We start from the raw sequence: 26,589 nt of genomic DNA, 5'->3' as shown, positions 1-26,589 counted from the left end.
TAGAAGCTGTCGCCGATGAAGAAGCTAGCAGTCGGTGTTAGTGGGCTGCTACCGCCGTACAGTGGGACTGCTTTTTCACTGTACAGAACACGGTACGAACGGCTAGCATCATTTTTGGTGGGGGTGAGCACCATGGCAGCACGACAGCAGCTCTCCACAAGCCAAGTTCAGCCACAGCAGCCCGCATCACCGTTCCCCGACTCCGACATCCCTTAGCTTGACGACCAGCCGAAACCCGTTCCCCAAGGCACTCTCCCCACGAATGTGCCAAAGCTGTGCGGCCACACAACGGGGGAAACCATTTCAAGATGCGCCATAGAACCCCGACGACCTGACCCGACTTTCGTTTACTCCCTTCCACGACGAACCTACCCACGAAATCCCTCCCCTCCCTCGACGTAACCTACGACCAACCCGTTTAAGCCCCGTCGCGTGGGGCTGTCATCGTCAAGATGTAGGTGTTGAGAGCAAGCGGCACGACACGGTGGTGCAGCACGCTGACAGCGATGGGATGCCCACAGGTTCGAGAAGTCCCTTTACGACCTCATCAGAGGCCTGCGAAACCACAAGGGCAACGAGCGCGAGTATATCCAGAACAGCTTGAAAGAATGCCGCTCCGAGGTGCGCGGGCAGGACATGGGTGAGCCAGCCCCCGGCCTTCCATCTTCGACTGCGTATCAATGGCTAATAGTCTCCGACAGACGTCAAGGCGACGGCGCTGCTGAAGCTGGTCTACCTCGAGATGGTTGGCCATGACATGTCCTGGGCTTCGTTCCATGTCCTCGAAGTCATGTCGTCGCAAAAGTACCACCAGAAGAGGGTTGGATACCTGGCTGCTGTGCAGAGTTTCCGGTCTGACACAGAAGTGTTGATGATGGCCACGAATCTCTTGAAGAAGGTACGTCACTGCGCTGCGGGTGCATGGCGAGAGGGTGGTATGCTAACGCTACTTCTGCGTAGGACTTGACCTCGACGCAAGCGACGACAATATCCCTCCCGATCTCTACACTACCACACATCATCAACCCGTCCCTAGCCCTCTCGACCCTCCCCGACCTGCTCCCCCGCCTGAGCCACTCGAACCCCGCCATCCGCAAGAAGACGATCGTGACGCTGTACCGTCTGGCGCTGGTGTACCCCGAAACGCTGCGCGCAGCCTGGCCCAAGATCAAGGAGCGTCTTATGGACAAGGACGAGGACCCGAGTGTGACTGCAGCTATTGTGAATGTTGTCTGTGAGCTGGGATGGAGACGGCCTCATGACTTTCTTCCTCTGGCGCCCAGGTTGTTCGAGCTGTTGGTTGATGGTGGTAATAACTGGATGGCCATCAAGCTGATCAAGCTGGTAGGTGGTGCTTTGAGTAGCACGCAAAGGCGGGAAGGCTGACGAGCAATACAGTTCGCGACTTTGACGCCACTAGAGCCCAGACTCGTGCGGAAACTGCTGCCGCCTCTCACTGAGCTGATTCGGACGACGCCCGCCATGTCACTACTGTACGAGTGCATCAACGGTATTATTCAGGGTGGCATCCTGGGTAGTGAGGATGACATCTCAGGCCAGGAGGAGATTGCGACTCTTTGCGTGAACAAGCTCAGGGGCATGATCATGGTGGATGGCGACCCGAATCGTAAGTCACGCGACTCGGTCCGTGATCTGGGGCTAACTTTCAACAGTCAAATACGTTGCGTTGCTCGCGTTCAACAAGATCGTATTGACACATCCCTTTCTGGTCGCGCAACAGGAAGATGTCATCTTGGAGTGCATCGACAGCCCCGATATCACTATTCGCATCAAGGCTTTGGACCTCGTTCAGGGTATGGTCAGCAGCGACAACTTGGTATCCATCGTAAGCCGTCTTATGAAGCAGCTCAAATCTTCTGCTCCTAAAAGAGATCGGCCGGGGGCCCCCATTGGTCCTGATACCGGGACGGATTCTGACGACGAAGCGCAAGTCGAAATTCACACTCCAAACAAAGAGGAGGAGGAGCCTCCACTACCTGATGACTACAGGAGCGATGTGATCGGAAGGATTCTGACCATGTGTTCACAAAACAACTATAGCAGCCTGGTGGACTTTGACTGGTACATTGATGTTCTCATTCAGCTTGTCCGCATGGCGCCGACGCCACGGTCAGTCGAGACGGAGCTCGACTCAGTAGCAGCCTCCGGCAAGTCGACAGCCGGAGATGTATCCGGCATGATTGGAGACGAGTTGAGGAATGTTGCTGTGAAGGTGCAAGCCCTGCGAGGGGCTTCAGTCAGGGCCGCTGATCTGATTATTCAACAACTCAACTCGGATACCCCCGCCGGGCACTCCCTCTCTTCGGCATCACTCAAGTCAACTACGTGGTTGGTTGGAGAATATGCCAATCAGCTCGCTTTCCCTGAAGACACTTTGGGAAACATACTGCGGATTATCCCCCGAACACATATTCCAGACATCCTTACGACGAGCCTGCAGGCCGTGACGAAGATCTTTGCGTACGTCGCCGGCAACGATGGGCAGCCTTGGACACCGGAGTGGAAAACCAAAATTACCCTGCTTATGGCGCGGGTAATTCACACGTTAGAGCCGCTCGCCCTCCACCCAAACCTAGAGGTTCAGGAGAGGTCGGTGGAGTTCATCGAGCTTCTGAAGCTCACTGCCGACGCTGCGTCAGGGCAAGCGCCATCATCTGAGGACACTCACCAAGACGCTCCCCTTCTCCTCACACAAGCCATCCCATCTTTGTTCCAGGGATGGGAACTTAACTCTGTTGCTGTTGGCGCCCAGAAGAACGTGCCAATACCCGACGGTCTCGACTTGGACGAGCCCATCCACCCCAACCTGAGTTATCTTCTTTCGCAAGCGGACATCATACCTATGGAGGCGAGCGAAGCGGACGACTTCGAGGTTTACTACCACCAGCGTCCTGCTCCAACCAGCATATCTTCCGCGGAGCCGGCTATCAACAAGATTGCAGACGTACCAGAAGAAGTCGTCAGCTCGTATCAACAAGCGACTGAAGACAGCTATTTGGACGCAGACATCGTTGCAAGGCGGAAGGCCGAGCGAGCAGAACGTAACCGTGACGATCCATTCTACATTGGCGGAGCAGACAGCAACCCCAGATCGTCAACACCAATTCACAGCATCTTACAAAAGGAGAATGGCCCGGATCTTGACATAGACTCCATACCGATAATGCAGTTGGACCTCGACAAGCTAGGCTCATCTGCTCCAGGTCCAACATCACCCATCAGCCGACCGCAGCCGCGACCGAGGCAGCGCGTTGTCATCGCCGCGGACGAGAACCTGGTAGGGAGCGGCGTCTCCACTCCGCGCAACTACGAGTCCGAGAACAACTCCGACAGCTTCACCAAGTCGCGCGCCAAAAAGCTACGACAGGGTCTGTTGCAAGTCGACTCGTCGACCCTGGGTAGCCTCAGCCTCGAAGAGAGTGGCGGCTCGGGTGGCACGGGTTCCTCCAACGCGCCGTTCGATTACGAACAACAGCAGCGCGAGGAGGCCGAGATGGCGCAGGCAATGAAGGAGGTCGAGAGGCTGCGTCTCGAGATGCAGCGCGCCAACGAGCGGATCCAGGTCGCGCAGGGCGTCGATGCCGCCGGCGTGGTTGTCAAGAAGAAGACGAAGAAGGTCAAGAAGGACGCCGACGGCACGGCGGTGGTGAAGAAGAAGAAAAAGAAGGCTCCGGCCGTCGTGCTCACGGACGACGCCGAGAACGGGGCCGGCGAGGAGCCCGCTCCCATTTCGGCCGCCCCGACATTGACGGCTCTCGAAGGCGGAGACGACGCTGGGCCGGCGGTCGTGGTGCCCAAGAAGAAGAAGAAAAAGAAGACGACCAAGATGGCTGAGATTGCGGGGGACACGCCTAGCCCGAGTTGATGTAGTTAGTGGTTGTAGTGGTGGTTTGCACTCATGACAACGAATGGCGCAGGAAAGGTAGCATATAGATAAAACAAAATGCGAAGGCGCGGTGTATCCATTCATTCCTTTTCTCTGATACTTGTTAGGCCATACGAAACAATTTATGTTCTTGAAATTGTCACGAGAAGATACAAGAAGGTTCGTTAGTATCAATCACCGTCAGCACGACACGACGAAGCTACTAGACTAAGCTTTGACCGAGGTGCTTTTCGTGCGTTTTCCCCTGACGTACTGTGAAAGCCCCTAGATGGGCTCGAAACTTCCTCAACATCAATCACCATCAACAGACTTGACAGGCAGGATCTTTGAACCGTTTTTTGGGGAATCTGTCTCTCTCTCTCTCCCTCTCTCTTCTTCATCTCATCTCCAACTCCAACTCCAACACCATCTCTCGTCCCCTCCCTCCTCTCTCCCGCTCTCTCGTGGTTTACGTACAGACATGATACAAAGGGGACAATGAGGAATCGCTTCCCGACGTCACACCGTCGTTAAGTCACCGCCAGCCAGCCAGTAAATTGTTTCTTCTTTTTGTTTCCTGTACCAGCCGCCGCCGCCGCCGTTGTCGCCCGCGCAAGAAAAACCCTCTTCCGGCGTCACACATGACAAGAAATTGGGTTGGTTTTTTGTGAAGAAAATAGACATTAAGAAAGGAAGAAAAAGGAAAACCATCAGCTTTGCCGAGAAAATATCAGTCGTCGAAGAACCGAACGATCGCTTCTTAGTCATCCATGGGCTTGTCCTCGAGTGTCACCCCGCGAGGAGTCGAAGGAGCGCTGTCGTTTCCGCTCGATGCTACGGGCACCCGGCGCTCGAGAGAGTATCGCGCGGTGCTGCGGCCGAGGCTGTTGCGCTTCTCTACCGGCGACTCGAGGGCCTGGATTCTCGCGGCAACACCCTCAGCAGCCGGCGGCGGGTTCGCCGTGCCGTTGGCCGGCTCGGCAGGCGAGCTGTTATCGCTGCCAGGAACCTCCAGACTCGAACGCTTGGCGCCAATCACGCTGCCAAGACTGGACCGGTGGCGGTCAACGGCACTTGCGGGAGGACTCGTCTGGATCGGGAAGCGGGTCTCGGGGCCGCCTACGCTACGGTCACGTCTGTGACCACGCGGGCTCGGGGCGGGGCTGGTCGCGCGGCCGCGGCTACCGGCAGCCTTCTCGAGCAGAGCTCTATTCCGCTCTTCCATGTTTGCTCTCCGGCTGCTTTCGTCGGTGCTGATGGCACGGGGACGGTTGTTGACCGATCCACTGTGGTTCAGAGTAGACATGCGCTTGAGCTCGCTGAAGATGGCGTCCTTGTGAGCAAAGAGATCCCGGATGAGACGGTACGCGTGCTTCTCCTCCATTGTGAGGGAAGTCTCGGTGCGAGGACGGAGGATGCAGGGTGCTAGAGCAGTGGCAAGGGTTGAGATGTAAGCCTCATCGGCCGAGGTAAGATCGATTAGGCGGGTAAAGTGGTTCATGCAGGCGTCAAGCGTTGCGATATTAGTTAGTCTCAGCTGCGACAAGGTCTGTTGGAGAACAGGCACGCGAGCAGCATCATTATCCTGCGTCTGAGTCTGGTAAATCGTCCGGATGATTTCGTACACGTGAGAGGAGACCAGAGAATCTGTGGGAAGTTAGCAAATGTTCGTTGGCCGAAATCGTCCATCATCAACTCACCAGGCAGTTCGAGGAGGTAGAGCTTGAGCAGGCTTGCAACAGTTGGGATGTCGAATTCGTCGAAAACGTCGGCTGGGATGGGCTTGCCGTCGTTGATCTTGGCACGCAGCTTGTGAATCTGGTTCAGAGGCACATCTACCAGCCAAACTCCACGTCGAGCCTCATCGCCCTCCAGATCAGGATAGTGGTTGTCAAGGTAGGTCAGGATGGTAGTAATGATGACAGGCACGCGCTTCTTATCCGCGCGTGCTCTCGCCTCAAGATCCACACCGAAGGTTTGCTCGTCCACCTTGTTGTAGTAGTTTTCGTAGACGACCACCTTGGGGATGAAGCTACCAGTGCGGTAGTTCTCGAGCAGATACCTCAAATCGCCGCTGGGCTGCACTGTCTCCTGGAAAAGCATCATGTTGTCAACGGCCGATTGAAGGCTGGGAATGACGTTGCTGATGGTGCCGGAGAAATCCAGAATGACAGTCTTGATGGCCTTAAGGCGGTCCAGCTCACAGCGCTCCAAGAAGCGGAGGTGGAGGAAGATGGTCTCCTCGAGGTCGCAGCGCATCTCATCCAACTTGCGCACACCACCCTTGTACTTGTCGTCGGCTTCTCTGGCCTCACGGCGCAATCGCTCGGCGGGGGTCTCGTTGGGATGGGCATTGTTGAGAACGTTCCAGTTGGCAAGATACTCGCTGACGGTTCCGACAACGGGCGAGTCCGAGGACTCGGAAGCGGGAAGAGAAAAGGTACGTCCAAGGGGCAACTTCTTCTCGGGGACACCAGCGGCCTTGAAAGCCTTGGGGCGCCACTGATAGAACATCTTGGAGCTGTTTGCGAAAGTGCTTCCGACGTTACCAATGAGCCTCAAGAATCCGGCTGTGATGAGGTCCTGTCCAATCCTCTCGGCGTAGCTGACGCTGCTGGTGTTCAAGTGCTTCTGCAAGTACTCCACGATGTCTGCACCAGACGAAGTGTTTTGGTACACGCCAAGGATGGGCACTTTGGTCTCGCCGAGCTTGATGGTGTTCAGCATGTGCTCCAGCATCTTCTTGACTTGGTCGGCGTTGTAGAACTCGTCGCCAATCTCGACCATCTCCTCCTCATCGTCGACCTCGTGCTTCTCCTCCACCTTCTCGGGCTCCTTGTTCTCAGAGACCTTGATCTCGGGGATGTTGTTCTTTGGGCTGGTTTCGGGGTCCTGGAATGCCAGCTTGGTCTCCTCCTCGATATCCTCAACTAAGCGGCACTTGTTGAAGTAGGTGCTTCTCAGCTTCTTGACGAGCTCTGCTTGCCTGTCATGCGCCTTGATGCGAGCTTGCAGCTCATCCTGGGAGTCTTGAATGCGGGATTCGTGGGCATCGCACCAGCGGGAGAAGGGGTTGACGACGAGGTCTCGAATGTTCTGGGCGATCTTCTTGTGGTTTTTGGCACCCTCTTCCATCTCGGTCCGAACGCCATCGTAGGCCTGCGAAATAAGTCAATGGAGGGTCTCAGAAAAGGTCCCGGTGGGGCACCAAACAAACCTTGCGAACGCTGGCACCGTCATCTCTCGAGAATCCGCCTTGTACTTTGTCGGCAGCTGGCGCGATGTCTCCCAATCGCTGGCTGTAGATCTCTTCGGCCTCGGCGCGCAATCGGGCGACGGTAAGGATTTGACGGTTCTCGTGCACACCCTGCTGAAGCTTGCTGAACAGGACGCCCAGTCCTGGCGCAAAGGTTTAGCATTTTGGGGAGTCGGAGAGGGAGCAGCGCGGGTAGCGCGTGGTGACTTACCTGCAGCGTAGTCGCTAGACCAAAAGGACTCTGCGAAGCCCGGCATGGTGATTGGGAGCTCGAGTCGTTCGTTGCAATAACAATAGGGTTGTGTTGTTGCGATCAAAGAAATGGAATCGTGCAGGAAAATGGAAAAGGAGGCAGCGAGAAATGTTTCGTTTCGTCGTTACTGCGTAATGCAGGTCGCAGGAGGTGGGAGGCGAGGTGGTTCCCTGCTTGTCTCTCGGTACTAGAGTTTAGAGACGCTTTGCCGGATGCGAGAAGCGAAAGAATACGTCAACGGCGATCGGCCGCGGTGCAGAACGAAAGGCGATAGAGGACACACAAGGCAAAGAAAAGTGAGAGGAAGGACGGGATGCTCAGTAAGGCAGAAGACAGAGAGCGAGAAGGCGCCGTTGCGAAAGAGGTCGTGGAGGGCGTTTCTGGTGGTCAGGGGCACATGCAAGCTGGAGGAAATTTTGGAGGAAGAGAAAAAGGCTGGCTGCTGACAGGTCCAAGGTTCAAGGTTGAAGGTTGGGGGCAGAAATGGAAAGACGGCAAGTTCGACTGGACCTGGAGGAAGAAGGAGACGGGATAAGGAAGATACTGCTGCTCTGCTGCAGGTGTGGTGTGCGTTCCCGGTGTGCGTCCCTCGGTCTCCGCAGAAGGTAATGGCAATGGAAACAGCTTGCTTGGATTGCTGCCAGGTTGTCAGTCAGTGAAGCTCCAAACCACCCTCAGCGACAAGAGATGGGACCAGTGACACGGCATCAAAGCCAGCAAGCACACGGCAGGGCTGGGCTGGGCTGGGCTGGCTGTCGATGCCAACCGAACCCAACAATCCGCACAGGCCATGGCCCAGGTTCGACAGGGCCAGCAGGGCAAAGCAGGGAACACGATGGGCGAACACCAACACAGAGATGAGGGGCAACGCCAATCCAATGTCTGTGGTGCGGTGCCTGCGTGGCTGCCCTGGAAGGAGGAGAAAAAAGACAGCCGTTCCCATTACCAAGGGCCAGCAGCTGGCGGGCTGCAGACGTGGCCTTGGATTGGCTCCATCGCCAGCCCGACGAACGCTGCTGGCATCTCGGGCCATCTGAAGCCAAAAATACACAGCCATCCCACGGTGTCGGTCCGCCAGCCACTCACAGCGTTCCCCGTGTGTTCCACTCCTTCACCATCCTCACAGTGTTCCTCATCTGACTGGTAGACATCCATCCACAGGCGACCCTGGACCCCCCACGCGGTGCCTGTGAGCCTCTGAGGCGTTGCCCGTGTGCTCCACACAAAAGCAAATGACCCTGAATGAGGCAGCCAAGCAAGCCGACTTTGACCTGAGGGCTGTCTGCCACCTCCACTGTGGCCTGTGGGAATGAGAACTTACGACCTCGATAACGGCACTAACCCGACAGCTCTGGGCTGTGTGAGCCCCTGCATTCGTCTCTGTTGCAGAATTCTGGGGCCGCTCCCAGCTGAAGAGATTCAGGCGAGGAGCCCACACGCACAGGGCAACGCACCTTGGTGGAAGCCGCAGGGCTCAACCACTTGCTGGTTTTCCCGGGCGGCCATGGAAGACGGGAAGCTAAGGTTCAACGCTCGTGGTTCCTACAGGGCTGACCGCCATGCCATCTACCGCCGCCAATTTGACGCAGTATTAAGGATCATTTTCACAAATCATGCACCCCAGGATCAGGTTTCATCCTCCCTCGCTGATCGCATCGTTTCTCGATTGAGGCAAGGCGTCCTCGTCCTTTGGTCCTCGTCCTGACTGCTTTGTCCTTTGTTCCTTTTGGTGGTGATACCTGTATTCGTACCCGTACGAGCATCCCCGACCTGCTGCTGATCTGCGTTTCCTTGATCAGCGAGCGCCTTTTGTTACCCCTGAGCCTTCGTCACAGCCCGATCAGTTCCCCAGACGACCAAGACCGTTATTAATAGCTATATTAACCTGGTCCGCCATGGAGAAATCAGAATTGGCTCCATCTCGGTCCGTATTTCTCCCCTCTATCCACCTCGGGCTTCCATCACACGAGAACCACGTCCACAGCCCAGGTGCCGCCTGGGGTAGGTCGGGCGCAAGAGCCATCCATCATCCGAAGTCACCATGGATGTCGGAGGTGTCCCGTCGACATGGTCCGTTCCCGAAATGCTAATTCAGCGGTCGGCACGGAGTGTCTGTCTGTCGGTCAAGCTCAGCTTTCGGATCAGGGAACGCACGCTTTATTCCCGTCCCTGTGCTCACAAGGGACGTGCTTTTGCTCTGAAATGGGACGATATCCGTAATCAATGCATCGACGACATGCAGTTGATCTCAATTCCTCGTTATATCACTCTTCATGCGCCTATGCCTCCAACACGTATTTCAGAAACCATTGCTTTTCTCAAGTGAGACGCAACGTAGTCGAAGATTGGTCAAAGCTATCGGAATGCGGTATGTCCCTGTTTCATGCTAAGTTGTCGACTCTGAGGACGTTCTGAATACCTTCAATAAGGAGTAAGACAGGGTCTTTGGCATCGCACCTGTTGAATTCGAATATCCGGAGACATCTCGCCTCCCACTCACAGATAGATCCGACCATATGTCATCCACACGCTAAGAAATGTTCAATGTCACGAGAAGCCTTCGGTTGTCCATGGCTCTTCTCGTGATATCATGCCCTTTTCCTCCAATCACTGTCGTCCACATGCACATTCGATATGGTTTTCTTCAATGTTGCTGTTAAAGGGTTCGATTCCAGCTCAAAGGGGGTCGCGGGAACTGCATCCCAGATATCGACAAAAACGTCCACGGATACTCCCGTGCTCGGTATGAATTAGCACACCCTGCTTCGCACAGATTTGGTCGGGATATTGCGACCTGGGCCAAAGGTCTATTGCCTAGTGGTTCGTCGTACTGACAAATACTGCAGATTCGTTGACACGCACATCACCATCCAAGATGGAGACCACACCGATACACATTAGCAAGAGTCTCGTGTCTACAGCTTGTTGTGTGACGCAAACAGAATACGTAATGAGAGCAATTGTAACGATCCGGGTTTGGTGAAGGGAACCGGAAAGAGAGCTCAACATCTTCATCTTACAATTACGGCAATAGTGTAGTACTACAGATCTATCCGTTGGTTCCTCGACAGAAGCGAATAAGAAACGAACATACTACGCAGTACAGCGAGATCGAGCCACACATATGTCAACTCAGAGGTCCACCTAGCGCAAGACTCGAAGCAGCTTGACGGCCGCTTTACTCTTGGCAATTCGGTGGCGGGGTTTTCCCAACACTCGGCTGCGCATGAAAGATTGGGAAGCCTCAGAGGTCAGATGTGTAGCTCTTGCAGCAACCGAGCAGCTTCTCACGCTCTCATATCAAGGTGACTGCTGGTTTCCAATCCGGATCTCATGTCTTATGCAGTTTATCACTTACCAGCCGGCCCGAATAGTCGCGGTCTTACCCAAATCAGTCTTGCTCGTAAACCAATAACTTTCACGGCCAGTTGCGGCCTTCATATGGGCAAGGCAAGACATCGTTGTTAGTAGCAGGTGCACACCAGCACCTCCGTTGACCGCTACAGCCCTGATTCCCCGACGGCGGGACAAGCCGAGCGGAAGAAGCAAGACCTGCAGCTCGAGAGACACGGCTCATCTGATTTCCTGCCAGGGCCCGGCCCGAGATCGTACAGACTCGTAACGTCAACAGCATGACGCCGAGTTACGAGATACCCGCTGTCAGAGTGCAACGTCCGCCGATCGATGCTCCTCGACTACGGTCTTGGAACCCGATAGCCGGCTTGGCCTGCTGTTAGATTACTTCCGCACCTTCTGTCTAGTCATAGATCTGTTTACCCGAGGACGTAGTTCGAGTTCTCGAGTGGAAGATCGAAGCATGTCTTGCCTGTTACGTGCGGGGCAATATATGCAGACCTTGCTTTCCGAGCTGGAATTCGCTCACCTCTCCTCTTAAGGAAGTCGCAACTGGCAGCTGCCTCCTTCCCTCTCGACCAGCGAGCTCCGCTCCTTCCACCAGGAACCAAGGTCAGGTACTTGGGCAGCTTTCGTCTCGTGTTCTTTCAACAGTTCGACTGGACCACTTGGTCCAGTTGGTAAGAGCAAAAGCTCAAACAAATTCTTCTCTAGAGATGCAATCTGAGTCTGAGAGGGGCGCTCGTTCGAAACACGTGAGGGCCATGAAAAGCGTGATTCCTTTTTTTTGGTCTCTCTTTCTTTATATCTGTCATTCACGAGCCTTCCTGTCTTTCGAAATATCTCGCAATAAACAAGGTAGGGAGCGACAGATGGAGGAGTTCACCATAGAAACAATTAAAGTGGCTAGACTTGCATTAGACCCCGTGTCTCAATGGGCATGTCTTAGACATGGGCAGACGCCCTGTCACGCTTTTTACTCACCGCTTTAGGCCATTTTATTCCGACTTCTCAGCCCGCCACATGGAGCTCGGCGGGACTCAAACCCTAGGGAAGGCCGCATCTCAACATGCAAACGGTGCCTCAGTCTCAATGACCCGACGGAAACCACGGCTGGCGCGCTTGACTTGTGCACTACCACCGATATGACAGACTGGAGACCCAGATGAACACGCGGGGTATCATGCTTGCGACTTCACGTCTGTCTCAGTTGAGACCCGCAGCCGGAGGTTGGCGATGCATCAAATTATCAGAGTACAATAGACGGGAAGAATGCGGGCAAGCGGAGACATCGGTTAATGCTGTGCTGGCTAATCTGTCAATCGGTAAGCTGTGTTTTGGTTTCGCGGACGATGGTTTCTTATGAAAATTCTCGAGGACGTTTTCCCAGGCCGGAGGACTATAAGTGGAAGGGACGGCCCTGACCTCGAAATCATGACAACCTTCCCAAGTCGCCAGACTACCTTCGACTACCTCGAGCGCCGGCCGCACAATGTATTTCTCCAGTCTTCTAGCTGGTTTGGCTTTTGCCTCCCCGTCATTAGGTTATGCAATCCCTTTAGCTAAACCCGCCCCTGCCTCGCGGCAATGGGTCTATGAGATTCCGTCCAAGGACAGCATCATCATCAAGCAACACGAGACAGCGCGTGCAGCTCTGATGCAACTGGAGGATACAGAGAGACAAGGTCACGCCCCTGGTAGAAAACTAATTCGGAGTTATCGCTGACTGGTAGTGTAGATGCTCAATTCAGGAAAAGCCTTTCTGAGGTTTGTGGGAAAGCAGACAACATCACCAGAGCCATTCGACTGAACGAAACCAACACAATCTGGCGTCAAAATGGTGGCTACGCTGGTGAAATGTTCTCCAAGGCCCGTGAGACAATCCTCCAAACGAAACTCTGGAAGATCGTCGATGGTATGCCCAAGGGCGCGTTGTTGCACGCCCACCTGACTGCCATGCTCCCTTACGATGCCTTGCTAGACGTGGTCATGGAGACAGAAAACATGGGATTCTGGGCATCGCAAAGTCTCAACAGCCCGGAGGCTCGCAATAACTCCAAGTTTGAGTTCTCCTACCGTGGTAAGGATTTCAAGAGCGCTGCCAACCCTGCCAACGTTTACGCGGCGGAGTACCAACCTTACAACACATCCACCAACGAGAAAATCTACATGGATGTCAAGGCTGCAGCCGACCAGTACCCAGACGGTGGTTCCAAAGAATTCCGCAAGTTTGTCAAGAGCAAGATGGTGGTCCTGCCAGAGGAGGCCACGCACCACGAGCTCGGCGTTGACGACATCTGGAAGAAGTTCCAATCCGCCTTCGAACCTGCGGGTACAATGCTGACTTACGAGCCCATCGTGCGCAGGTTCTGGCAGCTTCTGTTCAACAAGCTCGCTGAGAACAGAATCAGTTGGGTTGAGATACGCGCTGGAGGTTCCCGCGGAAAGCTTGTGCCCCAGAACCAGGTGAATGCTACGAATGATCCAAGTGTGTGGTGGACGGTCATGAACGACGAGCTTCAGAATTTCACCAGCACTCGAACCGAAAACACGACGCATCCATTCCATGGAGCCCGTGTCATCTGGTCCGACTCGCGAAGCAAGACGCAAGCTAAGCTGAAAGAGAGTGAGTGAATCGTTCAACCATGTTTCCAGTTGTCGAGATGTCAAAGACTGACTCCCGAGTCGCAGGCATGACCGATCTGTTTGCCATGAAAAAGAAGTTCCCTCTCTTGTTCAGCGGATACGACGTCGTTGCTCAAGAGGATCTGGGACGCACCTTGTTGGACATGGCCCCGGAGCTGCTTTGGTTTCAAGAAGAGGCCAGGAGACATGATGTCACACTGCCGTTCTTCTTCCACGCAGGCGAAACCCTTGGAGATGGAAATTCGACTGACGACAACCTGTTTGATGCTCTTCTTCTGGGCACACGGAGAATCGGCCACGGTTTCTCGTTATATAAACATCCAATGCTGATTGATCAAGCCGTCAAGAAGAACGTCATGGTCGAGGTGTGCCCCGTCTCGAACGAGGTCCTTCGGCTGGCGACGGATATTCTCCACCATCCTCTCCCGGCCATGATTGCGCATGGCGTCCCCACGGCCATCAGCAATGATGATCCAGCGATGCTGGGCCAAGACTCAGCCGGCCTGAGTTTTGATTTCTACCAAGTCATACAGGGTTTTGACAATGTTGGACTTGCTGGACTGGTATGAAGCTCCTCCCACCCTCTTTTTGTATGCCGACGGGCCATTCTGACACGCCATAACAGGGCGCACTGGCGCAGAACAGTCTCCGATGGTCCAACTTTGAGGACCAGAATGACAAGGACTGGGAGCTGGGTATTACACTTGGTTCCGATGCACCAAGTGTGAAGGGCGCTCGCATTCGCGAGTGGAATGCGCAGTGGAATAATTACTGCCAGCAGATCGTGGATGAGTACGGGGCGGAATGGGGTTCATGAGATGGATTGATCGCTCCGATTTTGAGTGGCCAGTACTCTCCTGGGCCTTCTTTTTCTGTCTTCTTGTACAAGGGCTGCCGGTGCACCTACTGTTCCTATGATGGTCTATAATTAAAGTTATTGAGATACACAGCGGCACTTGTCTGTGTGTCTGTCTACTAATTTACTGGCCTGTTGCTGTTCACCCATTTCCTGGCTGTCTCTACTGCTGTTCTCCCTAGTCTTCCCGCGCCTATCCCGGGTGTTTATCACTTAGGGTGTAAAGTAGAGGACAAGAAGGCTAGACAGCAGGCAAATCACGCGACAAGTAAGAGAATCATCCGAAAAAACCTTAGCAGAAAGCAAGCCGGAGAGTGTGAGAGAAGGCAGCAGAGACATGCGATATTTGACTTACAGATGTCTCAGCTGTGCCTTTTGGTTGGCTGGATACACTTCGCGCATTGTGATTGGTCACACTCCATTAGTACCACGACTTGGTTGCACAATCTGGTTGACTTCAACACTGAGTCTTGATATCCATAATGACAATGATCGAATGTCTATCATCGGAATCAAACAACTGCTGTGATAGTTCCAGGGTTCAAGTTCCAAATTTACAGGGGTGTTTCAAAGGCCGATGAACCATGGCTATTGCTACTGTGGCTGAGCTCGCACCTCAGATAACGCAATCGCTCTGGGAGCTAGGACCCCGGCCCAGCTCCCTCTTGCGTGATTAGGAATCATCGACCAAGCATCGACTCAAGCTGGGTCTGCGCAACAAACGCAGCATCTTGGTCTCTTCTGCGAAACTTGGCGATCCAAAGTCCCTCCTGACAGGATTGGCGGAATAGTTGGACTCCCATATCTGACTAAGATAAAACGGCTCATTTCTTATCTATTGGGACAAAGCAAAGCAAAGCAAAGCAACCGCTGGCCACGAACTCTCATCGAAGGCACTTCAAACCATACAATACAGCGAGATCTTGGGGCTCAACTGATCACCTTTCTCACGTTTAATTCAATCATGGATGAGAAGCATCGTGTCTTCGATGAGGAGGGCCCCCGGCCAGCCCGCCGAGGCCCCTCACCCGCGAAGAAGCTCGCTGTGACCGGAGTCTTGCTGCTCCTCGTTTCTTACATGCTTCTGGGCCAAAAGATGAAGGCGTGTGGCCATCGATCTAGGAAGCCTTGGGGACCGCCTCTTACGGTTCAGGAGAGGGCTCAAAATATCCTCAACCACAACCCACTGATTGGTAAGCGGACAGGTCGTCCGGTGTCATTGAGTGCCTATTGACGTTGGACTTAGATGGACACAATGATCTTCCCATTCTTGTGCGAGCAGTGTATGGCAACCATATTTACGACAAGAATTTCACCGAGCCCTTTGAGAACGGCGGCATGGTTGCACATGTGGATCTTCCTAGACTTCGTAAGGGCCAGAACGGCGGTGCCTTCTGGAGCGTGTACACTCCCTGCCCGGCCAACGGCAGTGACTTCTCTGACGGAAATTACGCCGAGAGTAAGTCTCCCAACTGTGGTTCATTCAAGCGGTCTCTAACGCGTCATCATAGGCGTCCAATGGACTCTTGACCAAATTGACGTCATGACCCGTATCAAGAAAGCCTACCCCAAGGACTTCTCACCTAATCTTGACAGCGACGAGGCATTGGCGGCTTTCGCAAAGGGCCAGTTGATTTCTCCTCTTGGAGTTGAGGGTCTTCATCAGATTGGTAACCGCGTCACCAACCTTCGCCGATACCACGCTTTGGGCGTCCGCTACTCAACCCTCACACACAACTGTCATAACAAATTTGCTGATGCCGCGCTCCTCGAAAGTCCCTTCCGCAAGGCAGAGCCCCTTTGGAACGGTCTGAGCCCCTTGGGTCGCCAGGTCATCCACGAGATGAACCGCATTGGTCTGCTTGTCGATCTCTCGCACACCAGGTACGTGCCTCCACATGACAAGCTGAGGTCTGGCTAACCTTATCATGAACCAGTGAGGATACCCAGCGCGACGTTCTTGGTGGCAAGGGATGGGAGGGAAGCAAGGCTCCCATCATGTACTCTCACAGCTCCGCCTTCAGCGTCTGCCCTCACCCGCGCAACGTCAAGGATGACGTGCTCAAGTTGGTTAAGGAGAACAACGGAATCGTGATGGTCAACTTCGCTCCCGACTTCATCTCCTGCGTCGACGCTGGGAGGGAGAACGGTGTTCCCGAGTTGTACCCCGCCAACGTGACGCTGCATCAGGTTGTGAGACATGTTCTTCACATTGGCAACCTCATCGGTTTCGACCACGTTGGATTCGGGTCTGATTTCGACGGCATTGGTTCCGTCCCCAAGGGCTTGGAGGACGTTTCCAAGTATCCCGACCTTGTTGCCGCGCTCCTCCAGGAGGGGCTTAGCGACGAAGACGCGGCCAAGGTTGTTGGCGGCAACATCATTCGCGTCTGGAAGGACGCTGAAGTTGTCGCCGCTAAGCTCCAGAAGGAGGGCGCACCCGTTCTGGAGGATGACCTGCCGAAGCTGGAGTTCGAGTAAACACCGAATCCGAGCTTGCACAGTTGTATAATAGCTTTCGTCGTCTCAGACAGCATGGACGTCCACGTGCCATAGTACAAGTGGTATAGTTGATCATATTCATACAATTCCGGGCGCGGTTGCGCTCTCGTGTCTATCTTGTACACCCGATGGTCTCATGTGTCGGCGGCCCATCTCGTAAACTCCAAACCATTTTTGCCATCAAAATCCCCGTCTCGTACCTGCCCTCAAGGTCTCTTAAAAGGATCTCTTAGCGCGGTTCAGCTTCTTCGCCGTCTCGATCTGGGTTCTTGTGCGCTGTCCTCTTGTGGGCAGACCCATGGCGTGTCGTCTTCCGCGGTAGGAACCCATGTCCTTTAGTCTTCCAATGTTTTCCCTGATAATCTTGCGCGCGTCGGTTTCTATCGTCATCGTTGACAGTTCTGCCGTAAGGGCCGTGACTGTTCTGGGGGCGAGGGAGCCGACTTTTGCGAGAGGGTGGATCGAGTACTTGGCGAGAATGCGTTCTGATGTGGTCGGTCCGAGAGCGTAGAAGGACTGAAGAGCTTTCTGTAGAGGCGAGGCGCATCAGCATTGTCGCAGCATGGGTGTGGTTTGCATCGGTCGAAGAAGAGGCCTTACCTTGACGAGCTTCTGCTCAGAAAAGTTGACACCCAGAATGAAAACCTGCAGACCAAGTTAGTGGTAAGCTAATTGAGAGCGTCAAAAAGTGCATGTCATACCATTTTGCCGGTTTGTCGCTGTGGATTTCAAGAACTGCTGCTGCACCATCAAAATTGCCTCTTTGGATTGGCGACCGAATCACGAACTTTCGAAATCATCAACGTTGCACGGAGAGTCGGCGCCGGAAAATAGTGGATCCCAAGAGCGGCGGCCTTGAGCGGGCAGTGTGGCTGCATTGACAGATCCGCCAGACCCCTTAGTTCTCAAGAGAGGCGCATCCACTTGGACGGATTGCGTCTCCCCATTGGGCAGTCTCGGCCACCAGGGTCCGAGCTCGAGTTCCTTATTCGGTGCTTCAGAGAGGGGAGTTTGAAACGTAGCTTCAAAGCCGCCCTTCCCAGTCTCCGTCTCCCGGGGTGTGCTTCTTCTTACTGACCTACTTAAACACAAACCTGTCCTCTGGTTTCCCATCCCAGAAGACATCCCGCATCAACTTCCTCAACCCCAATTGATCGACCTGGTGTCTAGATACCCCGGATCGTATCGCCCACCATGTTCAACCTTCGGAGACTCGTCTCCGCCCTCCTGCTTGCCGGCGTGGCGCTGGCTTTCTTCGCCCAGACGGCCGAGGCCGGCAAGGGCCCCAAGATCACCCACAAGGTCTACTTCGACATCACCCACGGCGATGAGCCCCTTGGTCGCGTTGTCATGGGTCTGTACGGCAAGACCGTCCCCAAGACCGCTGAGAACTTCCGCGCTCTCGCCACCGGCGAGAAGGGCTTCGGCTACGAGGGATCTACTTTCCACCGCGTTATCAAGCAGTTCATGATCCAGGGTGGCGACTTCACCAAGGGCGACGGCACCGGTGGCAAGTCCAGTGAGTAGTACCACTGGGGAATGCTCTTGGCTACCGGCTAACAACGACGCAGTCTACGGCGAGAAGTTCGCCGACGAGAACTTCAAGCTCAAGCACTCCAAGAAGGGTCTCCTGTCCATGGCCAACGCCGGCAAGGACACCAACGGCTCCCAGTTCTTCATCACTACCGTCATCACCTCGTGAGACGCCGTCCTGATCAATATAGTGAAACCTAAGCTAACCCCGACCTTCACAGTTGGCTCGATGGCCGCCACGTCGTCTTCGGCGAGGTCCTCGAGGGCTACGACATCGTCGAGAAGATCGAGCAGGCTGAGACCCAGCCTGGCGACCGCCCCGTCAAGACTATCAAGATTGCCAAGAGCGGAGAGCTGGAGGTTCCCCCTGAAGGTATCCACGTGGAACTCTGAGCACGTACTGTGACTCCCGTCGCCCTCACTTTCACGCATGTTACACACGAGACATGTACACACACCATCGATGTCCCCGCAGTCGTTCATTCCTCCCGACAAGAATCCAAATACAAATCCAAGAGTGTTGATGTGCTGATGGCTACGCCCCTGGCGCTGCAGGCGAATACGGCCATAGCGAGTTTGCTTCAGGTTACTCCAACGAAGATGCCCCCTTGGAGGTCGGTTCCGGCGAGGGCTGGTCCCTCCTCCAGAAGGCTTTCTTCCTTGGCGTCGTTGTTGCTCTCATCGCTGTCTACATGAAGGTCAGCAAGAACAGAGCCGCGAAGGAGGATGTCGGCTACGAGAAGACGATGGCTTAGATGATAGTGGAGGAATACGCGGCAGTTTCCACGATAAGCAAAGAAATCAAGACAAAAACTGTCCAGCAAGAACAGCAGAACAGCCAGGCATATTTTTCTACTGAGTGCATGTGTGACGTTGAATTGTAGTTTGAGATTGGCTTTAAGTTCTCCATGAGATCAGTCCAATAGCTGGGACGCCCACATGCGAAAGTGCATCACGTGTGGGGTCGCCCAAAAATTTCCCGTGCCTAAAACTTCGACTCAGACAAGCGCAACGAGAAGCAGACAAGATTTCGCTGCAAAAGTCACTCCTGCACCTGCCCAAAATGAAGCTTCTCAGTCTCAACTTCTTGACTTGCGCGGCCAAGGCCTGCAAGGTCTCGGCGGCCTCGTTTCCCCTCCACCCCAAGGACGCAGAGCTGGTGGAAGACGACATCGAGGTCAACCCCCAGCTGCTACTCAACGTCCTGCCCCGCTTAGACTGGGCCGCACTGCGAACGAATGCGACTGAGGTAAGTTTACATATTGTTCTTTACTTTTGTTCTTTTACACCTGGGTCCCAAAGTAGACAGATTCTGTCCCGTCTGTTCTGTTTTTTCGTCTCCACAGTCACACCATGGTAGCAGGGTTGCGTTGAGCACACGCGCCGGCGACGACCGTTTCGGACACTGCTGAAAAAATCTCATACACGATTAAATGAATGAGCAATGCGCTGACCACTACTCACAGCTGGGCTTCCCCGAACTTCCTGCTGAGCCCCCCTCAGCTGAGCAGCTCCAGGGCGACGAGAAGATGCTCAAGGACCTGCACCACCTGCTCATGGAGACGCAGATCATGGAGGGCAAGCTGGTCTGCGGCAACTGTGGGCACGAGTACGCCATCCGCGAAGGTATCGCCAACTTCTTGTTGCCAAGCCACCTTGTCTAAGCGTATTGCATGATGAACGGCAAGGAAGATGAGGGCGAAAGGACGTTGAATGAGTCATTTTGGCTTCGCGGCATGACGGAACGGGGGAGGAACGTTTTGAAGACCCATGATTGCGGTGGCCGCGGACTAGATACGGCCAACAGGCGTTTACGGAGTTTCACATCATGAAAACTTGGGAGGCGGCTGCAAAGAGAACAAGGAAAAAGTCCATTTTATAGAATACATTCATGCCATTCGCGGAACAACGACGAGGTCACTCACTAACGAACCCCGACAGCCATTGCTCTAATCATTTCGGTTCGATCCAGCTGTGGACCTGTGACGTTCCTTCCCCTTGCTTTAAACATGCCTACCGAGTAAACTCCCATGATGTCAAAAAGAAAATACATGCCGCGATACGAGCGCCGTGAAAACGTTTGAGGTTCCCGATCGCGCGTGGGTGGTATACATCTAGATGTTCTTCTTCTGGGCGGCGGGACCCATCTCCTTCTCGAAAGATCCGTAGGGGATGTCGAGACTGGCGAGGGCGTTGATGCCAACGCCGAGAATGGAGAAGAGGACGATGGCTGCCACCAGGGCGTGGAAGATGCCTGCATATACATTAGCATTTCTTTAGTCCACCAAATCCAAAGACGAGACGTACCAGGAGAGAAGAAGACGTATTTCTCGAACAGGGGTAGCTTCTCCCACTTGGTCTCGTTCTTGTCCTTGCGGACCTGCAACAGGCTGGCCTCGTGACGCTTCAGCTCGGCGTGAAGGGGCTCCTCGGGGAACTCGGCCTGGTAAGTTGGCTCAGATGGGCTGGCGAGGTAGATGACAGTGTACGAGTCGGAGGCCTTGCGAAACTTCTCGAGGCTCTGGCCGAGGACGTGGTCGTTGTCGGCGAGCGTGGAGGCTCTCTCGCTGGCGTCGCGGCCAAGGGGCGCGAGCCTCGTCTGGTCGATCTCGATCTTCTTGCTGCCGCACGCCTTGTGGAGGTACTCGGCGACGCTGTCGACCTTGACCTCGCCTACGACCTCTGCAACGCTGTACACGCCGCGGATATCCTTGGAAGAGATTGCGCGGCAGAGGTTGGGGGAGCGGCAGTCGCCGCCGTCAGGGCCGCGAATGTCGGCCGCGTTGGCGTTTGGCTGGGAGACGACGAGGTAGCGGTCGGTCGGGCAGGAGGAGAGGAGGTTCTGAACGGACTCGAGGACCTGGGACTCGGTCTGGAGCTGGGCGGCGTTGGAGGCGGACTTCGCGAAGCTGGAGAGATCGATGGGTTAGCATGATGTCGAGTCGAGGGGCGGATGTTGTTCGGGGACGTACTCTGCGGTCGAGAGCATGACGAAGGGAGAGGAGTCGGTGAAGGCTTGCGCCGTGGCGCAGAAGGCCATCAGGCCTGCTGTTCTTGAAAGACGCATGGCTGGCTGTTTGGGGGATTGCTGTTCGAAGATGAGCCTGGTCTTCGATGCGATGTCTTCGTAGTGCTGCTGGACGTACGCTGGCTGCAGGACGACGCATGGCCAAGGTACCTTACCTGAGCTTCGAACGTTTGAGCCTTACGTAATCATGATCCGCAGCAATCTGATAGATGCATATTTGGTCGTACTATGATACATCTGTAGACTCGGATACATGCATCAAGCCTGGATATCATCGTGTCTCTGTTTCGTTCTTTCTTTGTCTCGATAAATGTGTTGTTTTGTTCTCGAAGCGGTTTGTTTTCTTGTCTGTACTTCTAGATATGGCCTCGTCAGGGGAAAATTCCCTTTCAACATAGAGATGTAGCCCAGATAGATATCTGAGCTTCCTGGTTGTTGTGAGGGTGGTCGCAAGACAGGAGAGTGTGCAGCAGGTGATTGCATAAACAGAAGACCAAGGTAGGGCTCAATAGCATTCCTTCACGATCGAATTGTGTGACACCGTCTTGGTGAGTTGAGCTGTACAAAAATGAAGTACGAAGGATACTTCAAATCTGATCGAAGTTCCTTAACAAAAGGCTCAGTAAATTCAGGAATAAAGTACAACTGTCCGTCTTGCTATTAGTTCTTTGGTCTGGACACGGAATGATACGGTATGAATTGAAACAATACGATTGCCATTGATAGCTTGATCCGTTTCCCAGCTTGTACAGGCAAACGGTTGCCTTACATCGGCCAACGCTGAAAGACTTCCGACAGGGGCAGAATCCAGTAAACCAATGCCGATGTCACCTGGTCTCACTGACAGATGCAGGTCGAGCGAGGTCCCTCCAGCGCATTTAGCTCCTCGGCTTGGCCCGCATCAGTGGACCCTACAGAGGCCGCAGCGGCAGGGTCCCTCCCCCAGCCCCCAACCCGGGCACCTGCAAGGCTGCAAGTTCGCCGCTCTAAAAATTTCAGTCCAAGGTCCAAGACCACCACCACGAACGAATCCGCGACCGCAAACCCCGATTTCAGAAACAGCAACACCACCACCACAAACCAACCATGTTCGCCAGACCCCGACCGAAAAAGTCCGCGCTGCCGCCGCCGCCCAAGAAGCGCAAGGCCGAGTCCGCGGTCGAGGAAGTCAACTTCGATTTCGATGCGCGGCAGGATTACTTGACCGGTTTTCACAAGCGCAAGCTGCAGCGCGTAAAGTTTGCGCAGGAGCAGGCGGCCAAGAAGGCGAGGGAGGAGAAGATCGAGATGAGAAAACAGGTAAGGATCTGTCTTGGTCATCGTTGCCTCGTTTCAGGTGAATGTCGCTAATACGAGGCAATCACAGGTAAAGCAAGAACGGCAAAAGGAAGTCGAGGAGCATGTCAAGGCCGTCAACGCACTGCTCCAAGAGGCGCAGGCCGCGGACTCAGACAACGACCAGGAAATTTCAGACTTTGAAGAGTGGGACGGCATTGAAGACCAGGGCAAGGAGCAAGCGGCGCAGACAGACATCGTGGACTACGAAGACGAGTACATAGACGAAGATCGGTATACCACGGTCAAGGTTGAGGCCATCGCCGTCACACGAGACGGTCTCGAGAAGCTCAACCAAGACAGCGACGAGGAAGCGAATGACGAAGACAAGGACAAGACAGAAAATCCTGCAGCGGACAAGCCGGCGGCGAAGAAGAAGACGTTTAAGGACAGGCCAAAGAAGCCCAAGTTTCGCTACGAGTCAAAGCTGGAGAGACAAGTTGGCGACAGGAAGCTGAAGGCCAAGAAGAAGGCCAAGTTCAAGAAATAAGGAGGGTATAAACTCGGATTTGTGGTTCAGGAACTGCCAATAAGATACCTCACACGCCCAGCGTGGTTCGACGAGATGCTTGTGTTTTCTCCTCGAGACTTTCATAGACCGAGGCATTTCAGGCAGAACAGGACTCTTCTTGACGGGGGTTACAAAAAAAGGAGTAAAAACAAGGCTGCTATAACTCGGTCGCAAAACGTCCCGTCACTTGCAATCCACCGCTATCGGGACCGCTTGCTCAGGTCCCCCAAGCGAGGTGTTCCAGGCCAGAAATCTATCACAACGAAAAAGCCTTGCACGAATTGACTCCCCCGTGAGAGACACAGGCTTAGATGTTGCCAATCTCGTTCTGGAAGTCCTCGAGCTCCTTCTGGACTTGGGTGTACTTCTTGGACATCTCCTCGTACTTGGACTCCCACTGGTCGCGCTCCGACTCGAGAGCCTGGACCTTGCGCTCGAAGTGGCCGGCCTTGACGTCGGTTTGTCGGAGCCTGTGGAAAAAGACGGTGTAAGTAACGAGATTCATCGGTGGGGCGGGTTTTAATGAACACGAAAGGGGGGTCGGTCGGGGGGTGGTTGAAGACTAGGGAAAAGGGGGGGGGGGGGGGGGGGGATATTTGGACGGTTCGATGACAGGGTCCAGAACGTACTTCTCGTTGGCTTCGCGAAGGGTCTTGTCCGCCTCCTCGGCCTCCTCCTCGAGGAGCTGGAGTCTTCGCTGAAGAGTCTCGTTTTGTGTGCCAGTACCAGCGCTCTCGTCGGCAGCCTTCTTGAAGTCCTTAACTGCAGTCTCAAGCTTCTCGACCTCGCCCTCGAGCAGGCCGTTCTTGTGCTGGAGGGAGGTGATCTCCTGCTCCTTGGCCAGGTTCTCCTGCTCGAGCGTCTTGACTCTGGCCTGGAGCTCCTCAACCTTGGCGGCAGACTCGTCGGCCTCCAGACGGAGGGAGTTCATCTTCTGTTGAGAGGTAAAGAGAGACGTCGTCAGCAATGATCTCACGGCAGCTTTCGGGAGGCGACATCTTACCCCTCCAGACCGCCGGTGGCAGCATGGTGGGGCTCGGACGTGAGGGGAAGACTTACCTCCTTGATGCGATCCATGGTGATGGTGTTGAGCTGCGAAAGACTTTGTGGTGGTTGAGGGAGGTTGAGTTCGGTGCAAGAAGAATGCGATAAGCAGTTTGTTGTAGTTGGGAATGAGACGTGATCGGGGAACGTGGAATCGCAACTGTCGGGGGATGGAAGCGGGAGGAAAGGGTGTGAGGTGTTGAAATAACTGCCCCTCTACATGCAAGTTCGCTCCAGCTGCGACCCGTGGCGGACCACCCTCAGCGTGCCAGCAGCCCCAGCCAGCGCCGGTGCCAGGGGCAAGCAATTCCTGCTGAGTGGACAGCCAGGCCTGATCTTCACACGCTCAAAGGCAGCTGCAATTGGATTAGCTCTGGCACGGGCGGTGGGGTCGGGTCAGGTGGAGTGGGGTTCTGTGGCACGGTGCAGGTCGCGGTGCGGCGGTGGCATTCATTCCATTGTGAGAGCCGAGAGCACTGGACACTCTCATTCATGGCGTGGACGCTAGGTCTGAGCTTCTGCGCTTCGTTTCCCGGTCAACGCCACCAAACAGACAAATCCGTTTAGCCCCCCCATTCGCCTCTTGACGACGCAATAGTCTCGAACGAACGACAAGACAGGTGATGACAATACCACGATAGACGGCACACGACGACAACACTCACCACCGCAGCGAAACTACGAACGCATCCAACTATCGACAACTCCGCCATCTGGCTCTAGGGACAATGTTGTCGATCCGAGACGAGAACGCCGTCAACGCGGCCCAGGCTGCTCGACTTGCCCCCGGAAAGAGCCAAATGGCTCCCAAGACCCCTGGAGCCCGATACCCGAAGACGCCTTTGAAAATTCCCCTCAATGATGAGAATGCCGTCAACGCAGGCAAGTCGGTGCTTGCACCCAAGTCCAATGCGAACGGACCTATTCAGGGCACCGCCAAGAAGCAGAACCTCGTCACTCCCTCCGGTATGCCTCTGAGATGACTGTCTTAGGAAAAGAAAGAGACTGATGTTTTGGCAGAGACACGTGCTCGGGCGCCACTTGGAAACAAAACCACCAACGCAAAGGCAAAGAGCACCCAGAACACCGGAGTGAAGGACATTGCCAAGGACTTTGAGAAGACCCAGACGAAGCCCACGACCACCAAGAAGCTGAAGCAGCGGTCTCCCGGCGCTGCTCCCCTCAAGCTCGAGGTGCGAAACGACCAAGCTGGCCCTGCGGATGAGCCTGACGTGGAATATGCGCCGCCCCCGGCCAAAGACTTGCCCTACCAGTCTGACATTATTGAGGGAGACTTGACTTTCGAGGGGCTGAAGCCAGAGAACTTGCTCAAGGGCTACTACAACCACTTCTACAACCCTATGGGCGAGGACGGTGTCAGACTTCAGGACAGACAGCAGCAACAGAAGCTCAAGAAGGCCCTGAAGGAGACCGACGACCGTATTCTCCGGGACATCCAAGAGATGGACTGGTCCGTTGCTGACGTCCCCGAGACGGCAGCTTTTGGCCGCAGGAAGGCTCCCACCCCTGCCCCCAATCCAGCCGTTGCAAAGAAGACTGTGGGAGGCAAGTATCCTCCTACCATCGCCTCTCGAAGGGCTGCATCCGCTTTGTCGATGGCCACCGGCTCTACCATCAAGCAGAGGAAGCCCGTTGAGCCCACCACCACGGCCAGAAGACCCCTCTCGTCTATTATTCCCCGCACTAGGCCTGCCAGAGCAGCTCTGGCCTCCAAGTCCTCCAACGCAGAGAGTGCCGTTGGCGAAGCGGCCTCCAGAAGTACCATTGGCTACAACAAGGGTCGTTCGGCCTCGTCCTTCGTCAGTGGACGAGCCAGGCCTGCCGCAGGAGCGCGACCTGCGTCAATGGATGTCTCCACACTTGTTCCCCGGAAGACTGTCGTCCGACGTGAGGCATCCCCAAAGAAGCCGGACGGACACGCCGAGGACGCTGAGGAACTTGGCCGCCTCCAGTTCCTCTCCATCTTTGATCCGGCCGGAGACGACGAGAACGATGTCCTCGGCAATGCTGGTCCCAAGAACGAGGACTTTGAAGATGATGAGTTCGAGATGAACTTGAACTTGTAGACACTGGTCTCTTGGTTGGCGTTTGGACAGGATTACCCTCACTTGTAAAACTTTATGGAATGGTTACGGACTAGAAGGCGTTTGGATGGCATCGTGAGCCTACAATATCACGACTGCAGGAAAGATTGAAGAGGCCGAATGGCAGGCAGCCAAGGCTTGTATGAATGTATTTACTTTGTCAAACCCATGAATGACTTTGCTGCAGGGAGGTGGCAGACGAAAGAGGGCCCATGTCCTTTGGACGCGAAGTCTTAGCTGCTTCTATTTTAGTTGCTGGCCAGTTTGGCTCTACCTTACC

General features: G+C 54.7%; 11 protein-coding genes across 11 annotated transcripts; 7 read left to right on the top strand and 4 right to left on the bottom strand.

Annotated features, from left to right (window-relative positions):
• Positions 1-132: 132 nt before the first annotated feature.
• On the top strand, positions 133-3,886 carry COL26b_000305 (uncharacterized protein; the record flags this gene model as incomplete). The annotated part of the gene is made up of 6 exons (XM_053173275.1): positions 133-165; positions 505-640; positions 702-898; positions 961-1,344; positions 1,399-1,627; positions 1,674-3,886. The coding sequence occupies 6 exons, from the start codon at positions 133-135 to the stop codon at positions 3,884-3,886; spliced, it is 3,192 nt and encodes a 1,063-aa protein (XP_053042981.1).
• Positions 3,887-4,646: 760 nt separating this feature from the next.
• On the bottom strand, positions 4,647-7,399 carry COL26b_000304 (uncharacterized protein; the record flags this gene model as incomplete). Its single annotated transcript, XM_053173274.1, has 4 exons — positions 4,647-5,533; positions 5,587-7,045; positions 7,104-7,285; positions 7,354-7,399. The coding sequence occupies 4 exons, from the start codon at positions 7,397-7,399 to the stop codon at positions 4,647-4,649; spliced, it is 2,574 nt and encodes an 857-aa protein (XP_053042980.1).
• Positions 7,400-12,606: 5,207 nt separating this feature from the next.
• COL26b_000303 (uncharacterized protein) lies at positions 12,607-14,212 on the top strand (the record flags this gene model as incomplete). The annotated part of the gene is made up of 3 exons (XM_053173273.1): positions 12,607-13,375; positions 13,441-13,958; positions 14,021-14,212. The coding sequence occupies 3 exons, from the start codon at positions 12,607-12,609 to the stop codon at positions 14,210-14,212; spliced, it is 1,479 nt and encodes a 492-aa protein (XP_053042979.1).
• A 1,003-nt stretch (positions 14,213-15,215) lies between these two features.
• On the top strand, positions 15,216-16,732 carry COL26b_000302 (uncharacterized protein; the record flags this gene model as incomplete). The annotated part of the gene is made up of 4 exons (XM_053173272.1): positions 15,216-15,444; positions 15,498-15,710; positions 15,763-16,135; positions 16,189-16,732. The coding sequence occupies 4 exons, from the start codon at positions 15,216-15,218 to the stop codon at positions 16,730-16,732; spliced, it is 1,359 nt and encodes a 452-aa protein (XP_053042978.1).
• Positions 16,733-16,969: 237 nt separating this feature from the next.
• COL26b_000301 (uncharacterized protein) lies at positions 16,970-17,457 on the bottom strand (the record flags this gene model as incomplete). Its single annotated transcript, XM_053173271.1, has 3 exons — positions 16,970-17,269; positions 17,354-17,398; positions 17,455-17,457. The coding sequence occupies 3 exons, from the start codon at positions 17,455-17,457 to the stop codon at positions 16,970-16,972; spliced, it is 348 nt and encodes a 115-aa protein (XP_053042977.1).
• Positions 17,458-17,947: 490 nt separating this feature from the next.
• Positions 17,948-19,041, top strand: CPR2 (Peptidyl-prolyl cis-trans isomerase B; the record flags this gene model as incomplete). Its single annotated transcript, XM_053173270.1, has 4 exons — positions 17,948-18,272; positions 18,325-18,451; positions 18,508-18,659; positions 18,842-19,041. The coding sequence occupies 4 exons, from the start codon at positions 17,948-17,950 to the stop codon at positions 19,039-19,041; spliced, it is 804 nt and encodes a 267-aa protein (XP_053042976.1).
• A 308-nt stretch (positions 19,042-19,349) lies between these two features.
• RMT1_1 (type I protein arginine N-methyltransferase Rmt1) lies at positions 19,350-19,950 on the top strand (the record flags this gene model as incomplete). Its single annotated transcript, XM_053173269.1, has 2 exons — positions 19,350-19,535; positions 19,753-19,950. The coding sequence occupies 2 exons, from the start codon at positions 19,350-19,352 to the stop codon at positions 19,948-19,950; spliced, it is 384 nt and encodes a 127-aa protein (XP_053042975.1).
• Positions 19,951-20,400: 450 nt separating this feature from the next.
• Positions 20,401-21,326, bottom strand: COL26b_000298 (uncharacterized protein; the record flags this gene model as incomplete). The annotated part of the gene is made up of 3 exons (XM_053173268.1): positions 20,401-20,540; positions 20,594-21,195; positions 21,259-21,326. 3 exons carry the CDS (start codon positions 21,324-21,326, stop codon positions 20,401-20,403), a joined length of 810 nt encoding a protein of 269 aa, XP_053042974.1.
• A 1,074-nt stretch (positions 21,327-22,400) lies between these two features.
• COL26b_000297 (uncharacterized protein) lies at positions 22,401-23,139 on the top strand (the record flags this gene model as incomplete). Its single annotated transcript, XM_053173267.1, has 2 exons — positions 22,401-22,613; positions 22,681-23,139. 2 exons carry the CDS (start codon positions 22,401-22,403, stop codon positions 23,137-23,139), a joined length of 672 nt encoding a protein of 223 aa, XP_053042973.1.
• Positions 23,140-23,467: 328 nt separating this feature from the next.
• Positions 23,468-24,237, bottom strand: COL26b_000296 (uncharacterized protein; the record flags this gene model as incomplete). Its single annotated transcript, XM_053173266.1, has 3 exons — positions 23,468-23,630; positions 23,763-24,094; positions 24,220-24,237. 3 exons carry the CDS (start codon positions 24,235-24,237, stop codon positions 23,468-23,470), a joined length of 513 nt encoding a protein of 170 aa, XP_053042972.1.
• A 695-nt stretch (positions 24,238-24,932) lies between these two features.
• Positions 24,933-26,291, top strand: COL26b_000295 (uncharacterized protein; the record flags this gene model as incomplete). The annotated part of the gene is made up of 2 exons (XM_053173265.1): positions 24,933-25,170; positions 25,225-26,291. 2 exons carry the CDS (start codon positions 24,933-24,935, stop codon positions 26,289-26,291), a joined length of 1,305 nt encoding a protein of 434 aa, XP_053042971.1.
• Between the last annotated feature and the right edge of the window lie 298 nt (positions 26,292-26,589).

The sequence above is a fragment of the Colletotrichum chrysophilum genome (genome assembly GCF_026319265.1).
Source record: "Colletotrichum chrysophilum strain AFK26 chromosome Unknown scaffold_1, whole genome shotgun sequence".
In the NCBI taxonomy this organism is placed as follows: domain Eukaryota; kingdom Fungi; phylum Ascomycota; class Sordariomycetes; order Glomerellales; family Glomerellaceae; genus Colletotrichum; species Colletotrichum chrysophilum.
The sequence above is the reverse complement of the archived record's forward strand: the minus strand, read 5'-3'. Positions and strand labels throughout refer to the sequence as shown.